A 16,119-nucleotide genomic window follows, 5' to 3' on the forward strand; every position below is an offset into this window, starting at 1 on the left:
TATGGCTCAGTAACAGAATCTGGCAACCCTGGTATATGTTTCAGTAACAGAATCTGGCAACCCTGGTATATGGTTCAGTAACAGAATCTGGCAACCCTGGTATATGGTTCAGGAACACTGTAATCTGGCAACCCTGGTATATGGTTCAGTAACAGAATCTGGCAACCCTGGTATATGGCTCAGTAACAGAATCTGGCAACCAGATTAAAACTCTTTTGGGATAGCGGGCAGCATTTCCACTTTTGGATGAATAGTGTGCCCAGAGTAAACTGTCTCCTACTCAGTCCCAGAAGCTAATATATGCATATTATTATTCGTATTGAATAGAAAACACTGTGAAGTTTATAAAACTGTTTGATTGATGACTGTGAGTATAACAAAACTCATATGTCAGGCGAAAAACTGAGAAAAATCCAACCAGGAAGTGGGACGTGAGGTTTGTAGTTTTTCAAAGCTTGGCCTACCGAAGACACAGTGGGATATGGATAAAATTGCACTTCCTACGGCTTCCACTAGATGTCAACAGTCTTTAGAAACTTGAATGAGGATTCTACTATAAAGGAGGGGCTCATGAGACCTGTTTGAGTCAGTGGTCTGGCAGAGTGTCTCAGGCTCGTGACGCGCGCTCCCGACAGAGTTACCTCTCGTTCCAGTGCTTTTCTTCAGAACATTACTGATGTTTTATGTTAAAAACATCCTAAGGATTGATTCCATACATCGTTTGACGTGTTTCTAAAGGACTGTCACGGAACTTTTCGAGTTTCTATCTGGACGAAGTACCTGCGTCTCATGAAGATGGATTACTGGGCTGAACACGCTAACAACAAGTGTTACACTGTTCACATGGACTCAAAACCACCTCTTACACTGTTCACATGGACTCAAAACCACCTCTTACACTGTTCACATGGACTCAAAACCACCTCTTACACTGTTCACATGGACTCAAAACCACCTCTTACACTGTTCACATGGACTCAAAACCACCTCTTACACTGTTCACATGGACTCAAAACCACCTCTTACACTGTTCACATGGACTCAAAACCACCTCTTACACTGTTCACATGGACTCAAAACCACCTCTTACACCGTTCACATGGACTCAAAACCACCTCTTACACCGTTCACATGGACTCAAAACCACCTCTTACACCGTTCACATGGACTCAAAACCACCTCTTACACCGTTCACATGGACTCAAAACCACCTCTTACACCGTTCACATGGACTCAAAACCACCTCTTACACTGTTCACATGGACTCAAAACCCTGTTACACTGCTCACATGGACTCAAAACCTATAACACTGCTCACACACAAACCCCTCCTCTGCGGGACGCTGCTCCAGTTGTGTGCGTCACCAGTCATTACCAGTGCAGGCTCCATGCTGGTGTACCATACTAACACACACAGACAACACCATATAACGTGTGTGTGTGGGTGCACATAAGTAGGTTTACTTATTTTTCCTTTAAATATTTGCAAATAAATTACATTTTAAATGTCTTTATTCTTTTGGAACTTCTGTGAGTGTAATGTTTACTGTTCAATTGTATTATTTTTTTCACTTTTGTTTATTATCTAGTTTACTTGCTTTGGCAATGTCAACATATGCTTCCCATTCCAATAAAGCCCTTAACTTGAATAAATTGAAATGATTTGAGAGAGCGAGACAGCACGAGAGAGAGAGCGAGACAGCACGAGAGAGAGGAGAAGTATTTGAGCCGAGGTTAATAAATATTGACAGTGAATCATCTTCCCTGACAGGGTCGCAGGTGGCTCTCTGAGGATTTAACACACTGGAGAGAAGACACACTGAAACCCAAATAAAGCTTAACGAACCATCAAAACGAAGTATGAGGTCCTTTAAGAAAAAAGAATATCTCTCTCGTCCCCCCGTCTCTCTCTCTCGCCCGTCCCCCCGTCTCTCCTTTCGCCCGTCCCCCCGTCTCTCCTTTCGCCCGTCCCCCCGTCTCTCCTTTCGCCCGTCCCCCCGTCTCTCCTTTCGCCCGTCTCTCCTTTCGCCCGTCTCTCCTTTCGCCCGTCTCTCCTTTCGCCCGTCTCTCCTTTCGCCCGTCCCCCCAGTCTCTCCTTTCGCCCGTCCCCCAGTCTCTCCTTTCGCCCGTCCCTCCTTTCGCCCGTCCCCCCGTCTCTCCTTTCGCCCGTCCCTCCTTTCGCCCGTCCCCCCGTCTCCCCGTCTCTCCTTTCGCCCGTCTCTCCTTTCGCCCGTCTCTCCTTTCGCCCGTCTCTCCTTTCGCCCGTCTCTCCTTTCGCCCGTCCCCCCAGTCTCTCCTTTCGCCCGTCCCTCCTTTCGCCCGTCCCCCCGTCTCTCCTTTCGCCCGTCCCTCCTTTCGTCCGTCCCCCCGTCTCTCCTTTCGCCCGTCTCTCCTTTCGCCCGTCTCTCCTTTCGCCCGTCTCTCCTTTCGCCCGTCTCTCCTTTCGCCCGTCTCTCCTTTCGCCCGTCTCTCCTTTCGCCGTCTCTCCTTTCGCCGTCTCTCCTTTCGCCCGTCCCCCCGTCTCTCCTTTCGCCCGTCCCCCCCGTCTCTCCTTTCGCCCGTCTCTCCTTTCGCCCGTCCCCCCCGTCTCTCCTTTTGCCCGTCCCCCCCGTCTCTCCTTTCGCCCGTCCCCCGTCTCTCCTTTCGCCCGTCCCCCCGTCTCTCCTTTCGCCCGTCCCTCCTTTCGCCCCGTCCCCCAGTCTCTCCTTTCGCCCGTCCCCCAGTCTCTCCTTTCGCCCGTCCCCCCCCCCGTCTCTCCTTTCGCCCGTCCCCCCCCAGTCTCTCCTTTCGCCCGTCCCCCAATCTCTCCTTTCGCCCGTCCCCCAATCTCTCCTTTCGCCCGTCCCCCAGTCTCTCCTTTCGCCCGTCCCCCAGTCTCTCCTTTCGCCCGTCCCCCAGTCTCTCCTTTCGCCCCGTCCCCCGTCTCTCCTTTCGCCCCGTCCCCCCGTCTCTCCTTTCGTCCCCCGTCTCTCCTTTCGTCCCCCCGTCTCTCCTTTCGTCCCCCCGTCTCTCCTTTCGTCCCCCCGTCTCTCCTTTCGTCCCTCCATCCCTCTCCTCTAATTCTCTAACCCTCCAATCTCCCTCATCTCTTTCTCTCTCTGATATGATGTGTTATAGAGTCTCTTCACACGTAGCAGACATAGTCTCTGATCATATAACCTAACATAGCAGACATAACTAGTCTCTAAATTAGTCTCTAGTCTTAGACACATGTACCAGTATGTATCAATATACACACATGTACCAGTATGTATTATATACACATGTACCCGTATGTAGTACTGGTCGCCTTGTCGGTTCAGTGATTGGTTACTGGCCCAACACTCTAACCGCTTGGTCACCTTGTCGGTTCGGTGATTGGTTACTGGCCCAACACTAACCGCTTGGTCACCTTGTCGGTTCGGTGATTGGTTACTGGCCCAACACTCTAACCGCTTGGTCGCCTTGTCGGTTCAGTGATTGGTTACTGGCCCAACACTCTAACCGCTTGGTCACCTTGTCGGTTCGGTGATTGGTTACTGGCCCAACACTCTAACCGCTTGGTCACCTTGTCGGTTCGGTGATTGGTTACTGGCCCAACACTCTAACCGCTTGGTCACCTTGTCGGTTCAGTGATTGGTTACTGGCCCAACACTCTAACCGCTTGGTCACCTTGTCGGTTCAGTGATTGGTTACTGGCCCAACACACTAACCGCTTGGGAACCTTGTCGGTTCGGTGATTGGTTACTGGCCCAACACTCTAACCGCTTGGTCACCTTGTCGGTTCGGTGATTGGTTACTGGCCCAACACTCTAACCGCTTGGTCACCTTGTGTGTTTGTACCTTAAACAGTAGAGAGTCGTCCATGTGTTCAGCGTAGACAGAGGTCAGCCTGTACTGGTTCTCAGTAGTGATGTCTATCTGATAGCCTGTCAGAACATAGCACACCGTCCTGAACTCCTGAATCTTCCTCTGGAACACCTGGTAACAACACAGATACAACACGGGTTCACAAGTCTCTCCCTCCCTCACTCACACTCTCCATCACTCACTCACACTCTCCGTCCATCACTCACTCACACTCTCCGTCACTCACTCACTCACTCACACTCTCCGTCCATCACTCACTCACACTCTCCGTCCATCACTCACTCACACTCTCCGTCCATCACTCACTCACACTCTCCGTCCATCACTCACTCACACTCTCCGTCCATCACTCACTCACACTCTCCGTCCATCACTCACTCACACTCTCCGTCACTCACTCACTCACACTCTCCGTCACTCACTCACTCACACTCTCACTCTCCGTCCATCACTCACTCACACTCTCCGTCCATCACTCACTCACACTCTCCGTCAATCACTCACTCACACTCTCCGTCCATCACTCACTCACACTCTCCGTCCATCACTCACTCACACTCTCCGTCCATCACTCACTCACACTCTCCGTCCATCACTCACTCACACTCTCCGTCCATCACTCACTCACACTCTCCGTCCATCACTCACTCACACTCTCCGTCCATCACTCACTCACACTCTCCGTCCATCACTCACTCACACTCTCCGTCCATCACTCACTCACACTCTCCGTCCATCACTCACTCACACTCTCCGTCCATCACTCACTCACACTCTCCGTCCATCACTCACTCACACTCTCCGTCCATCACTCACTCACACTCTCCGTCCATCACTCACTCACACTCATCAGAAGAGATGAGGCAGAGGAGAGAGGGATGAGGCAGAGGAGAGAGGGATGAGGCAGAGATGAGAGGGATGAGGCAGAGGAGAGAGGGATGAGGCAGAGGAGAGAGGGATGAGGTAGAGGAGAGAGGGATGAGGCAGAGGAGAGAGAGAGATATGAGGCAGAGGAGAGAGGGATATGAGGTAGAGGAGAGAGGGATATGAGGTAGAGGAGAGAGAGGGATGAGGTAGAGGAGAGAGAGGGATGAGGTAGAGGAGAGAGAGGGATGAGGCAGAGGAGAGAGAGAGATGAGGTAGAGGAGAGAGAGAGATGAGGTAGAGGAGAGAGAGAGATGAGGTAGAGGAGAGAGAGAGATGAGGTAGAGGAGAGAGGGATGAGGTAGAGGAGAGAGAGGGATGTGAGGCAGAGGAGAGAGGGATGAGGTAGAGGAGAGAGGGATGAGGTAGTGGAGAGAGAGAGTGATGAGGTAGTGGAGAGAGGGATGAGGTAGAGGAGAGAGATATAAGGTAGAAGAGAGAGAGAGAGATATGAGGTAGAGGAGAGAGAGAGAGATATGAGGTAGAGGAGAGAGAGAGATATGAGGTAGAGGAGAGAGAGAGATAAGGTAGAGGAGAGAGAGGGATGAGGTAGAGGAGAGAGAGGGATGAGGTAGAGGAGAGAGAGGGATGAGGTAGAGGAGAGAGAGGGATGAGGTAGAGGAGAGAGATATGAGGTAGAGGAGAGAGAGGGATGAGGTAGAGGAGAGAGGGATATGAGGTAGAGGAGAGAGAGGGATGCGGTAGAGGAGAGAGAGGGATGAGGTAGAGGAGAGAGAGGGATGAGGTAGAGGAGAGAGAGGGATGAGGTAGAGGAGAGAGGGAGATGAGGCAGTGGAGAGAGATGAGGTAGAGGAGAGAGAGGGATGAGGCAGAGGAGAGAGGGATGAGGCAGAGGAGAGAGGGATGAGGCAGTGGAGAGAGGGATGAGGTAGAGGAGAGAGGGATGAGGAAGAGGAGAGAGAGGGATGAGGCAGAGGAGAGAGGGATGAGGCAGAGGAGAGAGAGATGAGGTAGAGGAGAGAGAGATGAGGTAGAGGAGAGAGAGAGATGAGGTAGAGGAGAGAGAGATGAGGTAGAGGAGAGAGAGAGATGAGGTAGAGGAGAGAGAGGGATGAGGTAGAGGAGAGAGATGAGGTAGAGGAGAGAGAGAGATGAGGTAGAGGAGAGAGAGGGATGAGGTAGAGGAGAGAGAGGGATGAGGTAGAGGAGAGAGAGAGATGAGGAAGAGGAGAGAGGGATGAGGTAGAGGAGAGAGGGATGAGGTAGAGGAGAGAGAGGGATGAGGTAGAGGAGAGAGAGGGATGAGGTAGAGGAGAGAGGGATGAGGTAGAGGAGAGAGGGATGAGGTAGAGGAGAGAGAGGGATGAGGTAGAGGAGAGAGAGAGATGAGGTAGAGGAGAGAGAGAGATGAGGTAGAGGAGAGAGAGGGATGAGGTAGAGGAGAGAGAGGGATGAGGTAGAGGAGAGAGAGGGATGAGGTAGAGGGAGAGAGGAGATGAGGTAGAGGAGAGAGAGGGATGAGGTAGAGGAGAGAGAGGGATGAGGTAGAGGAGAGAGAGGGATGAGGTAGAGGAGAGAGAGGGATGAGGTAGAGGAGAGAGAGGGATGAGGTAGAGGAGAGAGGGAGATGAGGTAGAGGAGAGAGAGGGTAGAGGAGAGAGAGGGATGAGGCAGAGGAGAGAGAGGGATGAGGTAGAGGAGAGAGGGAGATGAGGCAGAGGAGAGAGGGATGAGGCAGAGGAGAGAGGGATGAGGTAGTGGAGAGAGATGAGGTAGAGGAGAGAGAGGGATGAGGCAGAGGAGAGAGGGATGAGGCAGAGGAGAGAGGGATGAGGCAGAGGAGAGAGGGATGAGGTAGTGGAGAGAGGGATGAGGTAGTGGAGAGAGGGATGAGGTAGAGGAGAGAGGGATGAGGTAGAGGAGAGAGGGATGAGGAAGAGGAGAGAGGGATGAGGCAGAGGAGAGAGGGATGAGGCAGAGGAGAGAGGGATGAGGTAGAGGAGAGAGAGAGATGAGGTAGAGGAGAGAGAGAGATGAGGTAGAGGAGAGAGAGATGAGGTAGAGAGGAGAGAGAGATGAGGTAGAGGAGAGAGAGGGATGAGGTAGAGGAGAGAGAGGGATGAGGTAGAGGAGAGAGAGGGATGAGGTAGAGGAGAGAGAGGGATGAGGTAGAGGAGAGAGAGGGATGAGGTAGAGGAGAGAGAGAGATGAGGTAGAGGAGAGAGAGATGAGGTAGAGGAGAGAGAGGGATGAGGTAGAGGAGAGAGGGATGAGGTAGAGGAGAGAGGGATGAGGTAGAGGAGAGAGGGAGATGAGGTAGAGGAGAGAGAGGGATGAGGTAGAGGAGAGAGAGGGATGAGGTAGAGGAGAGAGAGGGATGAGGTAGAGGAGAGAGGGAGATGAGGTAGAGGAGAGAGAGGGATGAGGTAGAGGAGAGAGAGATGAGGTAGAGGAGAGAGAGATGAGGTAGAGGAGAGAGAGGGATGAGGTAGAGGAGAGAGAGAGATGAGGAAGAGGAGAGAGAGGGATGAGGCAGAGGAGAAAGGGATGAGGTAGTGGAGAGAGAGATGAGGTAGAGGAGAGAGGGATGAGGCAGTGGAGAGAGGGATGAGGCAGTGGAGAGAGGGATGAGGTAGTGGAGAGAGGGATGAGGTAGAGGAGAGAGGGATGAGGCAGAGGAGAGAGAGGGATGAGGCAGAGGAGAGAGGGATGAGGCAGAGGAGAGAGGGATGAGGCAGTGGAGAGAGGGATGAGGTAGTGGAGAGAGGGATGAGGTAGTGGAGAGAGGGATGAGGTAGAGGAGAGAGGGATGAGGTAGAGGAGAGAGGGATGAGGAAGAGGAGAGAGAGGGATGAGGCAGAGGAGAGAGGGATGAGGCAGAGGAGAGAGGGATGAGGCAGAGGAGAGAGGGATGAGGTAGAGGAGAGAGAGATGAGGTAGAGGAGAGAGAGAGATGAGGTAGAGGAGAGAGAGAGATGAGGTAGAGGAGAGAGAGAGATGAGGTAGAGGAGAGAGAGAGATGAGGTAGAGGAGAGAGAGAGATGAGGTAGAGGAGAGAGAGAGATGAGGTAGAGGAGAGAGAGGGATGAGGTAGAGGAGAGAGAGGGATGAGGTAGAGGAGAGAGAGAGATGAGGTAGAGGAGAGAGAGAGATGAGGTAGAGGAGAGAGAGGGATGAGGTAGAGGAGAGAGAGGGATGAGGTAGAGGAGAGAGGGAGATGAGGTAGAGGAGAGAGAGGGAGATGAGGTAGAGGAGAGAGAGGGATGAGGTAGAGGAGAGAGAGGGATGAGGTAGAGGAGAGAGAGGGATGAGGTAGAGGAGAGAGGGAGATGAGGTAGAGGAGAGAGAGATGAGGTAGAGGAGAGAGAGGGATGAGGTAGAGGAGAGAGAGGGATGAGGTAGAGGAGAGAGAGAGATGAGGAAGAGGAGAGAGAGGGATGAGGCAGAGGAGAAAGGGATGAGGTAGTGGAGAGAGAGATGAGGTAGAGGAGAGAGGGATGAGGCAGTGGAGAGAGGGATGAGGCAGTGGAGAGAGGGATGAGGTAGTGGAGAGAGGGATGAGGTAGTGGAGAGAGGGATGAGGTAGTGGAGAGAGGGATGAGGTAGAGGAGAGAGAGGGATGAGGTAGAGGAGAGAGAGGGATGAGGCAGAGGAGAGAGGGATGAGGCAGAGGAGAGAGGGATGAGGTAGAGGAGAGAGAGATGAGGTAGAGGAGAGAGAGAGATGAGGTAGAGGAGAGAGAGAGATGAGGTAGAGGAGAGAGAGAGATGAGGTAGAGGAGAGAGAGAGATGAGGTAGAGGAGAGAGATATGAGGTAGAGGAGAGAGAGGGATGAGGTAGAGGGAGAGAGGGATGAGGTAGAGGAGAGAGGGAGATGAGGTAGAGGAGAGAGATATGAGGTAGAGGAGAGAGAGGGATGAGGTAGAGGAGAGAGAGGGATGAGGTAGAGGAGAGAGAGAGATGGGGTAGAGGAGAGAGAGGGATGAGGTAGAGGAGAGAGAGGGATGAGGTAGAGGAGAGAGAGGGATGAGGTAGAGAGAGGGATGAGGTAGAGGAGAGAGAGGGATGAGGTAGAGGAGAGAGAGAGATGAGGTAGAGGAGAGAGAGAGATGAGGTAGAGGAGAGAGAGGGATGAGGTAGAGGAGAGAGAGGGATGAGGTAGAGGAGAGAGGGATGAGGAGAGAGGGATGTGAGGTATGAGGAGAGAGGGTTGAGGTAGAGGAGAGAGGGTTGAGGTAGAGGAGAGAGAGGGATGAGGCAGAGGAGAGAGGGATGAGGCAGAGGAGAGAGGGATGAGGTAGTGGAGAGAGGGATGAGGTAGAGGAGAGAGGGATGAGGTAGAGGAGAGAGGGATGAGGTAGTGGAGAGAGGGATGAGGCAGAGGAGAGAGGGATGAGGCAGAGGAGAGAGGGATGAGGTAGAGGAGAGAGGGATGAGGTAGAGGAGAGAGATATGAGGTAGAGGAGAGAGAGGGATGAGGTAGAGGAGAGAGGGAGATGAGGTAGAGGAGAGAGAGGGTAGAGGAGAGAGAGGGATGAGGCAGAGGAGAGAGAGGGATGAGGTAGAGGAGAGAGGGAGATGAGGCAGAGGAGAGAGGGATGAGGCAGAGGAGAGAGGGATGAGGTAGTGGAGAGAGATGAGGTAGAGGAGAGAGAGGGATGAGGAAGAGGAGAGAGGGATGAGGCAGAGGAGAGAGGGATGAGGCAGAGGAGAGAGGGATGAGGTAGTGGAGAGAGGGATGAGGTAGTGGAGAGAGGGATGAGGTAGAGGAGAGAGGGATGAGGAAGAGGAGAGAGGGATGAGGAAGAGGAGAGAGAGGGATGAGGCAGAGGAGAGAGGGATGAGGCAGAGGAGAGAGGGATGAGGCAGAGGAGAGAGGGATGAGGCAGAGGAGAGAGGGATGAGGTAGAGGAGAGAGAGAGATGAGGTAGAGGAGAGAGATGAGGTAGAGGAGAGAGAGAGATGAGGTAGAGGAGAGAGAGAGATGAGGTAGAGGAGAGAGAGAGATGAGGTAGAGGAGAGAGAGAGATGAGGTAGAGGAGAGAGAGGGATGAGGTAGAGGAGAGAGAGAGATGAGGTAGAGGAGAGAGAGAGATGAGGTAGAGGAGAGAGAGGGATGAGGTAGAGGAGAGAGAGGGATGAGGTAGAGGAGAGAGAGGGATGAGGTAGAGGAGAGAGAGGGATGAGGTAGAGGAGAGAGGGAGATGAGGTAGAGGAGAGAGAGGGATATGAGGTAGAGGAGAGAGAGGGATGAGGTAGAGGAGAGAGAGAGATGAGGTAGAGGAGAGAGAGAGATGAGGTAGAGGAGAGAGAGGGATGAGGTAGAGGAGAGAGAGGGATGAGGTAGAGGAGAGAGAGGGATGAGGTAGAGGAGAGAGAGGGATGAGGTAGAGGAGAGAGGGAGATGAGGTAGAGGAGAGAGAGGGATGAGGTAGAGGAGAGAGGGAGATGAGGTAGAGGAGAGAGGGAGATGAGGTAGAGGAGAGAGAGATGAGGTAGAGGAGAGAGAGATGAGGTAGAGGAGAGAGAGTGATGAGGTAGAGGAGAGAGAGAGATGAGGAAGAGGAGAGAGAGGGATGAGGCAGAGGAGAGAGGGATGAGGTAGTGGAGAGAGAGATGAGGTAGAGGAGAGAGGGATGAGGCAGTGGAGAGAGGGATGAGGCAGTGGAGAGAGGGATGAGGTAGTGGAGAGAGGGATGAGGTAGAGGAGAGAGGGATGAGGTAGAGGAGAGAGAGGGATGAGGTAGAGGAGAGAGAGGGATGAGGCAGAGGAGAGAGAGGGATGAGGCAGAGGAGAGAGAGGGATGAGGCAGAGGAGAGAGGGATGAGGCAGAGGAGAGAGGGATGAGGTAGAGGAGAGAGAGAGATGAGGTAGAGGAGAGAGAGAGATGAGGTAGAGGAGAGAGAGAGATGAGGTAGAGGAGAGAGATATGAGGTAGAGGAGAGAGAGGGATGAGGTAGAGGAGAGAGAGGGATGAGGTAGAGGAGAGAGGGAGATGAGGTAGAGGAGAGAGATATGAGGTAGAGGAGAGAGAGGGATGAGGTAGAGGAGAGAGAGGGATGAGGTAGAGGAGAGAGAGAGATGGGGTAGAGGAGAGAGAGGGATGAGGTAGAGGAGAGAGAGGGATGAGGTAGAGGAGAGAGAGGGATGAGGTAGAGGAGAGAGAGAGATGAGGTAGAGGAGAGAGAGAGATGAGGTAGAGGAGAGAGAGAGATGAGGTAGAGGAGAGAGAGAGATGAGGTAGAGGAGAGAGAGGGATGAGGTAGAGGAGAGAGAGGGATGAGGTAGAGGAGAGAGAGGGATGAGGTAGAGGAGAGAGGGATGAGGAGAGAGGGATGTGAGGTATGAGGAGAGAGGGTTGAGGTAGAGGAGAGAGGGTTGAGGTAGAGGAGAGAGAGGGATGAGGCAGAGGAGAGAGGGATGAGGCAGAGGAGAGAGGGATGAGGTAGTGGAGAGAGGGATGAGGTAGAGGAGAGAGGGATGAGGTAGTGGAGAGAGGGATGAGGCAGAGGAGAGAGGGATGAGGCAGAGGAGAGAGGGATGAGGTAGAGGAGAGAGAGATGAGGTAGAGGAGAGAGATATGAGGTAGAGGAGAGAGAGGGATGAGGTAGAGGAGAGAGAGGGATGAGGTAGAGGAGAGAGGGATGAGGTAGAGGAGAGAGGGATGAGGTAGAGGAGAGAGGGATGAGGTAGAGGAGAGAGAGGGATGAGGTAGAGGAGAGAGAGAGATGAGGTAGAGGAGAGAGAGGGATGAGGTAGAGGAGAGAGGGAGATGAGGTAGAGGAGAGAGAGGGATGAGGTAGAGGAGAGAGAGGGATGAGGTAGAGGAGAGAGAGGGATGAGGTAGAGGAGAGAGAGGGATGAGGTAGAGGAGAGAGAGGGATGAGGTAGAGGAGAGAGAGAGATGAGGTAGAGGAGAGAGAGGGAGATGAGGTAGAGGAGAGAGAGGGATGAGGTAGAGGAGAGAGAGGGATGAGGCAGAGGAGAGAGAGGGATGAGGCAGAGGAGAGAGGGATGAGGTAGAGGAGAGAGGGATGAGGTAGAGGAGAGAGGGATGAGGTAGTGGAGAGAGGGATGAGGAGAGAGGGATGTGAGGTAGAGGAGAGAGGGATGTGAGGTAGAGGAGAGAGGGATGAGGCAGAGGAGAGAGGGATGAGGCAGAGGAGAGAGGGATGAGGTAGTGGAGAGAGAGATGAGGTAGAGGAGAGAGAGATGAGGTAGAGGAGAGAGAGGGATGAGGTAGAGGAGAGAGAGGGATGAGGTAGAGGAGAGAGAGAGATGAGGTAGAGGAGAGAGAGAGATGAGGTAGAGGAGAGAGAGAGATGAGGTAGAGGAGAGAGAGGGATGAGGTAGAGGAGAGAGAGGGATGAGGCAGAGGAGAGAGAGGGATGAGGCAGAGGAGAGAGGGATGAGGTAGAGGAGAGAGGGATGAGGTAGAGGAGAGAGGGATGAGGTAGAGGAGAGAGGGATGAGGTAGTGGAGAGAGGGATGAGGAGAGAGGGATGTGAGGTAGAGGAGAGAGGGATGTGAGGTAGAGGAGAGAGGGATGAGGTAGAGGAGAGAGGGATGAGGTAGAGGAGAGAGGGATGAGGCAGAGGAGAGAGGGATGAGGTAGAGGAGAGAGGGATGAGGTAGTGGAGAGAGGGATGAGGTAGTGGAGAGAGGGATGAGGTAGAGGAGAGAGGGATGAGGCAGAGGAGAGAGGGATGAGGCAGAGGAGAGAGGGATGAGGCAGTGGAGAGAGGGATGAGGTAGTGGAGAGAGGGATGAGGTAGTGGAGAGAGGGATGAGGTAGTGGAGAGAGGGATGAGGTAGTGGAGAGAGGGATGAGGTAGAGGAGAGGAATAAGATGTGTAGGAAGAAGGGGGATAAAACATGTTTATTTTCTATGTAATACAACATTCCACACCTCCTTCAACCGCTGGTTCTTCAGCTCAGCTGTTTCCATCTGTTTACGCAGATCTACAACACAGAACAGTCGTGTTAAGCCACATGTAGAACACAGAACAGTCCCTTAATGTTAAACAGAGTCACTATGCAGTGACTCGGAGACAAGAAGAGGGGAGGAGAGGAAGGAAGAGGAGAAGAGACGGAGAGGAGAGAAGATGTGGAGGAGTGATGAAGGAGAGAAGAGGTGGAGAGGAGAGAAAAGGTGGAGGAGAGGGGAAACGAGAGGAGATAAGAGGGAGGAGAGGAGAGGTGGAGAAGAGAGGAGAGGAGAAGAGGAGAGAAGAGGGTGGAGACGAGGTGGAGGTGAGATGAGGTGGAGAGGAGACAGGAGGTGGAGAGAAGAGAAAAGAGGGTGGAGAAGAGATGAAGGGGAGAGAGGTAGAGAGGAAAGAAGAGGAGAAGAGGAGAGGGGAGAAGAGAGGAGAAGAGAGGAGAGAAGAGGTGAAGGGGAGAATAGACAGGAATAATTAGTTCAATTAAGTCTGAAATCAATTTGGGATAGCGACTTTCCGGTTTAAACGACTTGATTTGCGAAGACAAAGGACGAGACCAGAACAAAAGCTCCATATTCCCCTTGTAGTACCCACAGGCTCCCAGGTCAAGAGGAGTGTACTATCTAGGGAACAGGGTAGCATCTGGAACACCCTATTCCCCTTGTAGTACCCACAGGCTCCCAGGTCAAGAGGAGTGTACTATCTAGGGAACAGGGTAGCATCTGGAACACCCTATTCCCCTTGTAGTACCAGCAGGCTCCCAGGTCAAGAGGGGTGTACTATCTAGGGGACAGGGTAGCATCTGGGACACCCTATTCCCCTTGTAGTACCCACAGGCCCCCAGGTCAAGAGGAGTGTACTATCTAGGGAACAGGGTAGCATCTGGAACACCCTATTCCCCTTGTAGTACCCACAGGCTCCCAGGTCAAGAGGAGTGTACTATCTAGGGAACAGGGTAGCATCTGGAACACCCTATTCCCCTTGTAGTACCCACAGGCTCCCAGGTCAAGAGGAGTGTACTATCTAGGGGACAGGGTAGCAACTGGAACACCCTATTCCCCTTGTAGTACCCACAGGCTCCCAGGTCAAGAGGAGTGTACTATCTAGGGAACAGGGTAGCAACTGGAACACCCTATTCCCCTTGTAGTACCAGCAGGCTCCCAGGTCAAGAGGGGTGTACTATCTAGGGGACAGGGTAGCATCTGGGACACCCTATTCCCCTTGTAGTACCCACAGGCCCCCAGGTCAAGAGGAGTGTACTATCTAGGGAACAGGGTAGCATCTGGAACACCCTTCCAAGCCAGAGAAATGGGCCTGCCTGGAATCTGATCAATTATTGACACAACAGTGAATGTTCCATAGTTCAGAAGGAGGGGTGTGGGTCGAGTGGAGAACGGAACAGAGCGTGATGGAACAACTGAATGACTGTGTAATTAACGTCACGTAATCACAACAAGGAACAATGACACAGACACATCCAGCCGTTGACAGCGTGAGGGTAATTACATGCTTTATTCATAATGTGATACTTCTTACCCTCCAGATTACTCATAATCACGTCTCTCCTCCTCTCCTCTCTACTTCATCTCCTCCCTCTCTCCTCCCCTCTCTACTTCATCTCCTCCCCTCTCTCGTCCTCCCCTCTCTCGTCCTCCCCTCTCTCGTCCTCCCCTCTCTCGTCCTCCCCTCTCTCGTCCTCCCCTCTCTCGTCCTCCCCTCTCTCGTCCTCCCCTCTCCACACTTTTCTTTGTTTCTCCTCTGTCTGTCCATTTCTCATTCTCTAGGTCCTCTCACGTTCCCTCTCCCAAAAACAGACCATGTCTGTGTGTGTGTGTGTGTGTGTGTGTGTGTGTGTGTGTGTGTGTGTGTGTGTGTGTGTGTGTGTGTGTGTGTGTGTGTGTGTGTGTGTGTCTGTGTGTGTAAACAGACCATTTCTACAGTGTGTTTTCAGTCTCTCTCCAGGGGAAACTAAAGCCGTGTTCACACTGCAGGCATTAATGCTGAAATCCGATCTGGAATACTGGCTGTCCAAACAGCATGTTACAACCCACCAAATAGTGGCGCTCAGATGTGTGTGTTCCCGCAGCAGTCATTGGCTGACACGGCTACGCGAGTTGTCATAGTAACGGCAGGCGTGCGAGCGGTGGTGGAGGCTGATTGGTGGTGGTGCTCGTGCTTCCTATCACTCAGAAGTTATGTAACAAGCTACGGTGACAACAACGCCTGCGAGGTCCGTTTCCTCGTTGCTTTGAACGCTCAGAAGCGGTGTAAGAACACTTAAAGCCTCAAAGGAAAATATGAGTCCTCTCTGGCTAGCCAGCCGCAGCAGTCCGCTAGCCAGCCACAGCAGTCCGCTAGCCAGCCGCAGCAGTCCGCTAGCTAGCCGCAGCAGTCCGCTAGCCAGCCGCAGCAGTCCGCTAGCCAGCCGCAGCAGTCCGCTAGCTAGCCGCAGCAGTCAGAGAATTAAGGTGGAGAGAGAGGGGCCGACGGCAGAGAGAGAGAGGGGCCGACGGCAGAGAGAGAGAGGGGCCGACGGCAGAGAGAGAGAGGGGCCGACGGCAGAGAGAGAGAGGGGCCGACGGCAGAGAGAGAGAGAGAGGGGCCGACGGCAGAGAGAGAGAGAGGGGGGCCGACGGTAGAGAGAGAGAGGGGGGCCGACGGTAGAGAGAGAGAGGGGGGCCGACGGTAGAGAGAGAGAGAGGGGGCCGACGGTGTAGAGAGAGAGGGGCCGACGGTGTAGAGAGAGAGGGGCCGACGGTGTAGAGAGAGAGGGGCCGACGGTGTAGAGAGAGAGGGGCCGACGGTGTAGAGAGAGAGGGGCCGACGGTGTAGAGAGAGAGGGGCCGACGGTAGAGAGAGAGAGGGGCCGACGGTAGAGAGAGAGGGGCCGACGGTAGAGAGAGAGGGGCCGACGGTAGAGAGAGAGGGGCCGACGGTAGAGAGAGAGGGGCCGACGGTAGAGAGAGAGGGGCCGACGGTAGAGAGAGAGGGGGGCCGACGGTAGAGAGAGAGGGGGCCGACGGTAGAGAGAGAGGGGGGCCGACGGCAGAGAGAGAGAGGGGGCCGACGGCAGAGAGAGAGAGGGGGGCCGACGGCAGAGAGAGAGAGGGGGCCGACGGCAGAGAGAGAGAGGGGGCCGACGGCAGAGAGAGAGAGGGGGCCGACGGCAGAGAGAGAGGGGCCGACGGCAGAGAGAGAGGGGCCGACGGCAGAGAGAGAGAGGGGGCCGACGGCAGAGAGAGAGAGAGAGGGGGCCGACGGCAGAGAGAGAGAGGGGGCCGACGGCAGAGAGAGAGAGGGGGCCGACGGCAGAGAGAGAGAGGGGGGCCGACGGCAGAGAGAGAGAGGGGGGCCGACGGCAGAGAGAGAGAGGGGGCCGACGGCAGAGAGAGAGAGGGGGCCGACGGCAGAGAGAGAGAGGGGGCCGACGGCAGAGAGAGA

General features: G+C 53.8%; 1 protein-coding gene across 2 annotated transcripts in view; it reads right to left on the minus strand.

Moving 5' to 3' along the window:
* LOC135535716 (mitotic spindle assembly checkpoint protein MAD1-like) overlaps positions 1 to 16,119 on the minus strand; it is a 113,314-nt gene that overhangs the window by 47,884 nt on the left and 49,311 nt on the right. For both annotated transcript variants that reach the window (XM_064962149.1, XM_064962148.1), the window contains exons 17-18: positions 12,645 to 12,697; positions 3,823 to 3,960 (exon numbers count right to left, since the gene is read on the minus strand). In XM_064962149.1, the coding sequence (XP_064818221.1) occupies positions 3,823 to 3,960; positions 12,645 to 12,697 (191 nt within the window). The remainder of the gene's footprint in view (positions 1 to 3,822; positions 3,961 to 12,644; positions 12,698 to 16,119) is intronic.

This window comes from Oncorhynchus masou, unplaced genomic scaffold, assembly GCF_036934945.1.
Source record: "Oncorhynchus masou masou isolate Uvic2021 unplaced genomic scaffold, UVic_Omas_1.1 unplaced_scaffold_504, whole genome shotgun sequence".
Taxonomy (NCBI): Eukaryota; Metazoa; Chordata; class Actinopteri; order Salmoniformes; family Salmonidae; genus Oncorhynchus; species Oncorhynchus masou.